Consider the following 11,413-nt stretch of genomic DNA (forward strand, 5'->3'; position numbering starts at 1 on the left):
TTAAAGTGGTTAAAATGTTTTAAAAGAAAATGACCAGAGATGTATTACTGAAATGAATGAAATAATGTTAAGAAATGATATGATACATATAAAAGAATATTTATATTGATTGTTTTAAATAGTTAACCACTGAATTTACATTGTAAACTTAAACCCCTAAATTAATGTCTTAGGTAAATCTCCAAAGGAGAAGAAATGGCTGAAAGAGAAGAATTCGTCTATAGAAGACGACGTACAAATGACAACATGTAAAATAACTGATGAAAATGTTTAGTTTGGTTTTAGATTTATTAAAGTTTTCTTTGTGATTAGTGACTCTTCAGTTAATAGAACAGTTTATGTTGATAGTTATTATTATATTGATGGAAATGTAATATCTTTCGACTTTTCATACCCGCCTCGTTAGATTGAGCATTCGGCCGGGTCGTGACAATGATACATCAATGCTATTTATGAGAACTAATTTACTGCATATGTGGAGGCTTCACATTAGGGGGTGCTTGGTTATAATCCCGCCCCTAGTAGTTAGACATGTCCGGCGGCTAGGGATTTCAGAGAGCCGGATCTTCCTCTCAAATTGAAGATCCATTGTATCTTGTTTGTTTTCTTCCTTATATCATTAATTAAAAAGGTTTTTTCTCTAGTTACTCCTCTTAATTCTTCTTGGGGATTGTGTTTGGGGCTGCCGAAATTTAAATTTTAGCTAAGGAATAGTGTGGATTTCTACGAGCACTTCCTAACAAATTGGTATCAGAGTAGCTTCTTCCTCACTGATTTCTGCTACGTTTTCCTCTCCAATCTTGCAATTTTTATCTGTTTGGAGGCCAGATTCACATCAAAGTTGTTGTTTCTTACTATTGGAGTCTAAATCTTGGTACCTATGGAAGGAAGAAAGGTAAAAGTGTTAGAAGGGAAGATCAGACAATTGAAATTTCAAATCTCCAAACTCAATTTCAGATTTCAAGAGTCAAATTTCAGCCATCCACGAGAAGATTGATGGGGAATTTTCTATCATGGAGGAGATGTTGAAGAAGTTGCTCGAGGGCCAAATCAAAATGGCATAGTCAGAGGTGAGGGAAGCTGCTGGCCGCCAAGGAAGTGGTGAAAACCCTAATCCAATAAGGTGAAGGGAAGATCAAGAGATGGAGAATTTGGAGGGAGAAGAGAGAATGCCCCTCCTGGAGCCTATTCCTAGGGTGGAATCAGGTAGAGGATATGGGGAGAGACGTGAGGAGGTAGGGCATGAATGAAGGGGGGGGGGGGGGAATGGGGGGGGAGGGGGGGTGTGTGAATTTGAAATGAGAGGGGTTGATTATGATTGAAAGGGTGTTGAATTTGAAAGGAGAATGACTGATTATGATCCAAGTATTGCTGAATTTGAAATGCGAAGGTGAAAATTTGAGGAAAGGGTTGGGTATGCGCATATAAGGGATGATTGAGATACTTGGGTGGAACCACCGTCTTGGGGAATGAGAAATTATGAAGGAAATAGGGGGAACAAAGGAGATCTGAAGTTGAGGAAGCTGAAGATGTCTATTTTTGAGGGAGAGAATGCACATGAGTGGATCTATAGGGTGAAAATGTACTTTACTATCAATAGGTTGATGCAGGAGGAGAGATTGACGATATCCGGGATGTGCTTAGAAGGAAAAGCGTTGACATGGTACCAGTGGAGGGATATAAGATGACCCATGCATACCTGAAGGGAGTTTAAGGACTGCTTGCTGGAATGTTTCCGAACTAGCAGGGGAGGAGATTTCTATGAGCAGTTCTTCACCCTGATGCAGAAAGGGACAGTGGTGGAGTACCTTGCATGCATAGCATTTCAACCTTATATGGCATTCATGCCTTCACTACCTTTGCCTTGTTTCCTATGTGGTCAAGGTCAAACCCTAGTTGGGCTATCTCTTTGCATTTTCAGCCATTGGCCACGTATGTGTTGTCAACTTGCCTTTCATGACTTTAATTGCAATGACTACCCCTCCGTCTTACTGCAGTCAAAGTGGAGATATTTTAGTCTGAAACAAACTTAGGGGTTAATTCCCAAGAAAATAAATAAAGAGCATATTTCTCTAATTTTCTTTATTATGGGTCATATAAAGTCAAATATCCCAAATTTAATTACCCAACTTATCTAAAAGAGTTGCTTCCCCCTTAATCCTCAAACTGCACATCTTTTAGTTGAATGCCTAAAGTCATACATGTTTATTTATAAGATTTCCATTTTAATTAATTTTATTTACGTTGTGTATTTTTCTCTACACTAAAACTTAATCTCGTTAATTAATATTTTTTTTCTCGTTCAAATATATGGAATATACTTATTTAGTTATTATTTTATTCATCTACATGAACCATAATTACTGTTTGTAAGTCCTTAATTTAATGATTAACATATCATTACAATGGCTATTAACCTTCCTATTTTATTCCAAATATATATAATATACATTTGTTTGCTCCTTAAAATTTATTTAAATTATAAGTTAATATTTCTAGATTTTTTATAACATAAAAGCACGAAGTTAAAATAGGTTTTTTAATATTTTCTCATAAATTTTAGTTAACCAAATTATTTTAACTTCACTAAAATTTAGAATCGTTCAAGATATAGAAAGAAATATTTCTCATATGATAATATTTTAACTTTCTGATTTCATTAAATAAAATTCCTAAATTTCTGTTTTATGTACATACCTTGCCTCTTAACATTTGCAAATTACCAAAATATCTCCTCTTTTTTCTCTATTCCCCCTTTCCACAGCAGCACCCTAAACATTTCTTTGAAAATAGAAGCTAGGTTCATAAATGAAAATCTAAGTCAAAACTTTCCTCTAAGCTTATAGAAGGAAAAAGAAGAGAAATATTAGGCTTCAACATTGAACAATTATCACCCTACTCGGGTTTGGCCTGGTCACGCTCTACCTAATTGAGGTTGTTTTTCGTGCCAACCAATTTCCTCTACAATGTCTTTGTTTTTCACGCTTGCGTTTTGTTTCTCGCACTCTCCATATTGCTCCCCATCTCATATTCTCATGCTAAATCTCTCTCACTCCCTCCATCTCTCTTGCTCTCTTTCTCACTCCCCCTCTAACTCTCTCAAACTATCCTTTTTCATCTACTTAAATGGGGGTAATTGGGCCCCCTGTATCGGTTCATACCTATTATTATTATATTCATTTATTTTAAGTTATAGTCATTTAATATTTTACTCCCATAATTTTTTTGCAAATAATTTTATATCTTATAAATGTGTTATTTAAACAAATAGAATAATAGCTTATCAAGATTATATTTATCCATAAAAAAATAATCAATTGAATTTAATATTAATATTTTTAATTAAACAAATAAAATTTTGAATCTTTACACTTACATTGAAGTTTGATGGATTGTAACTTTTTTGTTTACCCAACCAGTAGCTTCTACTTCATTTGATGATTCTCTGACTCATCCATCCATCGACTGTGGGTGTTTGTGTGCTCTGATGTCTTCTCGCTATCAATTGTTGACGACTGAATATCATCAATCCTAGGAAAAATTGCCAATCCTCTGCATTTGAGTCTTTTGTTGATCTCTTCACACTTGTTGTTAGCCTAAGCCTCCATTTGACCACATGACAAACTATGGTTGGTCTCCTCATTGATGGTGATTGCTTATTGCCATTAAATGCTTCTAGGCCCTCCTTGCATCAGGTCATTTTCTTGTTGAGTTCCTCCATGTCATATTGATGAGATTGCCCGCTCCTGTTGGTTGGCCTTCTTGTTCTAGTCACTAATTTTACTGCCCCTACCTTACATATCTCACCATCCAATTGCCTTGCAACACACACAACCCTACCTCTAGTCATCCCATGTGCTTCTGGTCACCTGCTTCTTACCTTGTAGGCTAATTCATCGCCAGTGTGTTTGCTGCTTACCTTGTATGCATCACCTCCATAGTTTTCTTGCCAATTTTAGTGTTCGTTTGGGGCGGCTTTCTTACTGCTTCTTAAAACTAGAAACTCAAGAAATGAGTTTCGTATTCATCGGACAGCAAGCAGAGCCAGGAGGAAGAAAAGGGAATTTTATTATATTCTATTATATCTTAAATCATGTACAGAGAACACTATTTATAGAAAGATAGGCTACATAAGAGGTGATACATAAGGCTATATATTGTTTATGTAACAACGGTTTCTTTGTGCTCTAATATCCCCCCGGAAACTGAAGGTTCTTGACTGACATTCAGTTTGAGTCGCAATGCATGAAAGCGCGGTGTTGATAGTGGTTTGGTGAGGATATTAGCCAATTGATCCTTGGTGCTAATAGGGAGGATCCGAATGGTCCCTTGCTGCACGTGATCACGAACAAACCGATGATCAATCTCGATGTGCTTCGTTCGAGCGTGGAAGACAGGATTATTTGCTAATGCGATCGCCGACGTGTTGTCACAGTAAATGTCGGTTGGGTGAATTTGATCAATGCCAAAGTCAGCTAAAACTCGTCGAATCCAGATGACATCAGCGGCAAGAGCAGCGAGTGATCGGTATTCGGACTCAGTTGAGGAGCGAGCTACCGTTGTCTGCTTCTTGACTGTCCAAGAGATCAAGGTTTGGCCAAGATACGAGCAGTATCCAGATGTTGATTTGCGAGAGACAGGATCACCGGCCCAATCTGCATCAGAATAAGCCGAAAGCCGCAAGTCAGTTTTAAGAATAGGTATACCAAAGTTAACCGTACCTTGTATGTAACGAAGCAGTCATTTGAGAAGATAGGAGTGCTGAGGTTGAGGAGAATGCATATGCTGAGATAAAAGGTTTACACTAAAGGATATGTCAGGTCGTGTTAGTGTCAAATATTGAAGGGATCCTGTAATTCGTCGGTACATGGCAGGATCAGCGAGAATAGGATCAGCCGGGAAAGTTTGCGGAAGTTTGGTGCATGTAGGATTGGAAAGAGGTTTGCAATTAGTGAGATGAGCAATTTGAAGAATTGATCTTGCATAAGCGGTCTGAGAAAGAAAGTATTGATCAGATTTGCGAGAGATCTGTATACCAAGGAACGAATTCACCTGGCCAAGTATTTTCATGTTGAACTTTTGCTGCAGTTGAAAAATGATATTGCCGATAGCAGAGGCGTCATTCCCTGTTAGCAGAAGATCATCGACGTAGATAATCAGGAACAGTTTAATATTGCATTTGTGAAAAAATGAGGAGAGAAGGATCATATTTACTGTGATGAAAACCGAGCTCAACAAGAGAAGAAGTTAGCGTGTTATACCATTGCCTGGGCGCTTGTTTAAGACCATAAATAGCTTTTCGAAGTAGACAAACGTGATTAGGATGTGTGGCATCCACGAAACCTTGTGGTTGACGCATGTACACAGTTTCTTCAAGCGAGCCGTGAAGAAAAGCGTTGGCGACGTCTAGTTGATGAACAGGCCAGTCGTTGTGTAATGCCACTGTAAGAAGTATACGAATTGTTGGAAGCTTCGCCACGGGACTGAATGTTTCAGTGTAGTCTAAACCATATTCCTGGTGATTTCCTTGGGCCACCAGTCTTGCTTTGTGTTTGGCTATTGATCCATCAGAGTGATGTTTAAGCCGGTAGGTCCAGCGGCAGCTTAGAACAGAGGTATTCGGAGGCAAAGGAACTAAGCTCCATGTTCCTTGAGTTTGTAGGGCGAAGAATTCGTCAGCCATAGCACGATGCCATTCAGAGGACTTGCTAGCTTCCGTGTAAGAGGATGGAGCTGGCTGATTTTCTACAGCTGGAATAGAGTGTAGAAGATTTAGACGAGTTATAGGCTTCAAGTGACCCGATTTACCTCGTGTTACCATAGGATGCGTTGGCAGAAGAGCAGGCGGAGATGTTGGATGTGATGAAGGACTAGTGAATGCTGGATGTGGAGAGATAACGTTAGTGATCGTTGGCTGTGTTGAGGAGGGAGGTTGTAATGTCACAGTTGCAGCAGATGTAGGAGTTCGTTGAATAACCGAGACCGGAGTGAGAAATAGTGGTGAAATTGGATCAGGCGAAGCCTTTGGTTGAGATTGGACATCTGCAAAGGGAAAATAGGTTTCGTCAAACGTTACATGTCTAGAAAAAGAAATCTTGTTGGTACCAAGATGAAGACATTTGTAGCCCTTGTATGTGTCAGAGTAGCCGAGGAAGACGCATAGCTGAGCTTTGGGTAAAAGTTTGTGACGTTGAGACGATGGGGTTAAGGGAAAACAGGCGCAGCCAAATATGCGAAGTGGTTGGTAATCAGGCGAAGCTCCATAGAGCATGGCATGCATAGAGAGATGGTTAATGGCAGAGTTAGGTAATTTGTTAATTAAGTAAACGGAGGTAAGCATAGCATCGGGCCAGAAAGCAAGGGGTAGGGAGGCGGTGTGTAGCAAGGTTCTAGCCATTTCAATAATATGCCTGTGCTTGCATTCCGATACACCGTTTTGCTCCGGTGTATAAGGACAGGATATGCGATGTTTGATACCGTTTCGTTGAAGTAATTGAGCAAACTGCGTATTTATATATTCGCCACCACCGTCTGATTGAAGAACTTTAATCTTGGCAGAAAATTCATGTTTGACAGAAGTTTTAAAAATTGAAAATACTTGGAGAACTTGATTTTTATGTGTTAGCGGATAGAGCCAAGTATAGAGAGTATAATCATCGACGAAAATAACGTAATATATACAACCTGTAAAAGAAGATACAGGAGCCGGACCCCATACGTCCGAGTGGATCAAAGCCAAAGCAGTACGTTCACGACTAGTAGATATTTCAAAAGGTAGTTTATGCGCTTTATTCATATGAAAAGAATGACAAACTAAATGTGATTTATGAATTTTTAAATGTGGATTACAATCGGCTATACGAGCTATAATATTTTTGTTTGGATGGCCCAAACGATCATTTCAGAGCGTATCCTTTTTCGTAACAGTGTGAAGCGCCTTGTGAGAAGATGTAGCAGCCGGCGAGTGAATGGGGTAAAGACCATTCTTGCAAGGCCCTTTGAGCAAGATTCGGTCAGTCTTCAAGTCCTTCAAAATAAACCTGTTTGGATCAAATATTATAGAAATATTGTTATCACGAGTAAGCTGAGAAATTGAGATTAAATTGTAATGCAATTGCGGAGTGTGAAGAATGTGAGATAGAGTTAGCTTACGAGAGGGAGTTGGTAGTAAGCCCTTGCCGGAGTGAGCTATACTAACAGAGCTCCCATCACCAATAATAATGGCATCAGAACCTTGATATGGGCTGGATACAGAGAGATTCTCGAGCGACTTGGTCATTTGAGAGGAAGCGTCCGAGTCGAGATACCATTCGTTGAATGGAGATTTTGAATCAGCAGCAAGAGCCTTGTTGTTTTGAGGTGCAGGCGATGGCACGTATTGAGCGTTGAATCGATGCCAACAATCCGAGGCAGTATGGCCACGTTTGAGGCAAATTTGACAAGCCGGAAGCGCTGGAGAGGAGGCAGTTCTTGAACCGACAGATCGAGATTTGCCACGACGACCGTGGCCTCTGGAAGAGAATAAGGCAGTGTCCTGTTGAGGCTGAGTAGCAAACCGAGCCGTGTCTGCAGCAATGTGGATCTCTTCACTGATCAAGAGCGAGTAAAGTTGGTTAAGAGATAAGGATTGAGTCATGGTGCGAATGGTCGTTTTGAACGACTGGTACGCCGGAGGAAGACCATTAAGGATATGATGAATGATATCTTCGCACTCAATCTTGGAGCCGGCTGCCGCTATGCGATCAACCAAAGATTTGATTGTATTAAGATACTGAATCATGGTCGAATTTTGAAGAGACGTATGGTACAGCTCATTTTTAAGCTGAATGACCTGGGATCTATTGGTGGATTGAAATCTTGTTTGAAGAGTCATCCAAATAGCAAAGGTGGACTCCAGATCAAGAACATATGGAAGGATGGAGGCAGAAATGGTGGAGCAAATTGCTGCCGCCAAATTTTGATCGTTGAGAAGCCATTGCATATAATCGGGGTTGGGTTGCGAAGATCCATCGGAAGAGAGTAAGAGTTTTTCCAGAATAGGGTGAGCCGAATCAAGATACGAATCAAAGTTATTTGCTCTACAAATCTTGAGAATTTGAGATCTCCACAGGGGATAGTTTTCGGGGGAAAGGGGGTGTTGAACGATGTTCTTGAGGTTAGAAAGAATAAATTTGAGAGAGGAAGAAAGAACCAGAGGAGCCAAGCTGGAGTCACGCTGGTGGCTGTCGGTCGGAGAAGGAGATGTGGTGGAGGACGCCATTGGTCGCCAGGGTCTTCAAGCCCCGTCTGATACCATGTAGAAACTCAAGAAATGAGTTTCGTATTCATCGGACAGCAAGCAGAGTTAGGAGGAAGAAAAGGGAATTTTATTATATTCTATTATATCTTAAATCATGTACAGAGAACACTATTTATAGAAAGATATGCTACATAAGAGGTGATATATAAGGCTATATATTGTTTATGTAACAGCGGTTTCTTTGTGCTCTAATAAAAACTACTTTAAAAAATAATAAGAAAGTCGTCCAAAATGAAGTCTTAGACATGATTCCAATCACTTTTGGACAATCCAAGCCTCGACAGTATCCCAACCTTATACTGCCTCCATGTTCTCACCGGCCTCAACCTTGTCTTCCATGTCTTCAAGGATAAGTCCTAGTTCAACTATCTCTATCTTTTCCGCCATTGGCCACATCTATGTTAGTTTACTTCCCATAACTTAGATTGATACTATTTTGTCGACTTAATTATATCTCTGCACTCGCATTGCCTTCCATAACTTTGATTGCAACTATTCTGTCGATTTAACTACATCCTTGCCCCCGCCTTGAATGTGGAACATCATAGCTCAAGTGTTCCTTAGGACTAGCTTACTATAGTTTGTTATAATATTTCTAGAATCTTCTTATTAGCTTATATAAGTAAGATATTACAAGGAGAGATTCATTGATGAAAATATATTCTCTTTCAAGCTTTAGAAGCTTGTTGTGTGCCTTTGCTCCATGGATTGGGAAATCTCTTCTTGCAGGTCCGATTCTTCCGACGATCTCCACATCAGTTGATATCAGAGTTCGGAGCTTGTGAAGAGTGCATTCATCAAGAAACTGAATCTTGCATTCACATTTTTTTTTAATCCAGGCAAACCAAACTAAGGTAACCCAAAGTAATACACCTTTAAATTCACAGAGTGGATTCATCAAGAAACCTGCTGGAACAGATAATTCACGTTCTCAATGAGATGATGCGTGTTCTGTATTCATACATACAATCGTTTGGAGACTGAGGAGAACTGATCAATATCTTAAGATGGTGAAATTATTTTGTGCGCAGATTGGACGTAGAACGCCGTCCAAAGACCAACTAGAATGTGCCACGTCAGCGGTACCGAGCTGCGGGGTGACGTGGCGCATTCTGGTTGGTCTCCGGACGGCGTTCGGTGTCCGCACATAATAATTAATGCTTGAGATGAAGTAATTGAGAACTAATATTTCGTGCATAAGAGGTTCTGTTTGGCTATTTGTAGATAGAGTCAGTGCAATAGTATACTAAAAAAATTTGTGTTATAGAGTATTTTGATGTAAAACCCATTAGGATGGGTTTCAAAATTCTTTAATTTACATTGAGATTAGTGCTTACATAATATTATGAATTGTACTAATCTCAATGCAAATTCAAGGGCTTGATGCGTTTCGCATTATGATATTCCTAGAATAATTTTTTCTCGTGATACATAGCTCCTCAGTTCTTGTTCGTCTCCATCAAAATCCTAACAACGATGCTTTGTTTTTGTGGCATCCAGAGTTGCTGATAAAGAAGATGATGGATGGGATCTACAAAGAGTGGCTGTGGATGCATTAGGCGCTGCCATGCTTGTCACAATAATACTTGATCTGTGGCGAATTTCTTTAGGCTCAATAGCTTCAAATTCCCATTCAACCCAATGCAAGCAACCTGGTCTTGCATGGTTTCACGTACCTGGAAGCGACATTCAGAATGGCAACATGTGATGGTTGTAATGGCCCAGATGGCCACATTGATCTGCTTTGGGTTTATCAAATCAACCTGTATTCAATGTTCTACATTTTCTTACCATGAACTGTGTTCGTGCTGGGACAATTAACCAGTTTGGCAAGCTTTACTAGAATAAGGCTTTGTTTGGAACGGTTTTTTTTTTGTTTATTAAAGCAATTTTTTAGTATAAAATTAAAAATTTTTGTACTAGAAAATTGCTTTAAGAAGCAGAAAGAAAGCTGCTCCAAATGAAGCCCAAGTGCATTTAGCACCGATTTCATCATAATGGATGCACTTTGATTCAATTGGACAATTAGAAATTTTTGTGTATTCTTTGAATATGTGATTTATTTTTCCTCTTCAATCTCATTCATATTAGGAGCATCTTAATTTTTATTTGGGATAATTTTCTTATTTTATTTTAAAATAATATACTAGTACAAAATTTTTTTTTATTAAAAAGTTACTTTTAGAAAGAAGTAATAAAGCTTTATTACAGCTACTTAAAGCAGTTTTATAGTATAAATTTTTGTACTAAAAAATTATTTTAAAAAGCTATAAGAAAGTCATATCTAACAAAATTTTAATTTATTATTATAATTTCTTTGTATATTTGTCATATCATAATCCATGAACTCCTAATTTAGTAAGATCATCTTTACATTCTAAACAATTTGGTTAACAGTTTAAAAAAGGATTAGCATACTTATTTAGAATCAAACAAATCTATTATGAATATTTGCTACTGTTCTTTTGGAAAATTACTAATGCCTTGAATTTGTTCGATCAAAGAAAGAATTTAAATAGATAATTATCAAGAGAGAAGAAATGCTTCAAATAAAATACATGAATACAATTTTGAGGATTCCTTCCAACATTTCTTTTGAAAAATTGAATGAGATGAGGAACAATATGCTTCATAAAAAAATTGAAAATACGAGTCTTTAAATTATAAAAAGAATTTAGAGTAGTGTAATCATTTAAAGAATGTTTAATATAACTATGTTATTATATTTTTAAAATATTATTAAAAATTTTGCCAATAAAATTGTAAATAAATTAAAGTTGAGAAATTATTACGTGTATGAGTGTGTGTTCGGACTCCAATCAAAATGGGCTATGTCGTATGTACACAATTTTATATAATCTTATACACAGTGTATGAGTATGTGTATAATGAGAAATTATTACGTGCGGAGTTCAGACGCAGAGTTACGTCTGGACTGTAATAAAAAAATGATGTGTCCTTGTACACAGTGTGTATAAAATTGTACGCACTTTATATAAATTAGACATTATGTACGGTGTATACAAACTTTGCACATACTGTGTATATATTGTGTACATAATTTATACATATTATGTATTAACTTAGACACACTATGTGTACAAAAATACAATT

General features: G+C 37.9%; 1 protein-coding gene across 4 annotated transcripts in view; it reads left to right on the forward strand.

Annotated features, from left to right (window-relative positions):
• The window catches only part of LOC110108578 (cycloeucalenol cycloisomerase), a 47,119-nt gene extending 36,724 nt beyond the window's left edge, over positions 1-10,395 (forward strand). For all 4 annotated transcript variants that reach the window (XM_020839270.2, XM_020839268.2, XM_020839271.2 and 1 more), the window contains exon 8: positions 9,800-10,395. In XM_020839270.2, coding sequence (XP_020694929.2) covers positions 9,800-10,007 — 208 coding nt within the window. In that variant the 3' untranslated portion in view covers positions 10,008-10,395. The remainder of the gene's footprint in view (positions 1-9,799) is intronic.
• Positions 10,396-11,413: the final 1,018 nt, after the last annotated feature.

This window comes from Dendrobium catenatum, unplaced genomic scaffold, assembly GCF_001605985.2.
Source record: "Dendrobium catenatum unplaced genomic scaffold, ASM160598v2 fragScaff_scaffold_923, whole genome shotgun sequence".
NCBI classification, from domain to species: domain Eukaryota; kingdom Viridiplantae; phylum Streptophyta; class Magnoliopsida; order Asparagales; family Orchidaceae; genus Dendrobium; species Dendrobium catenatum.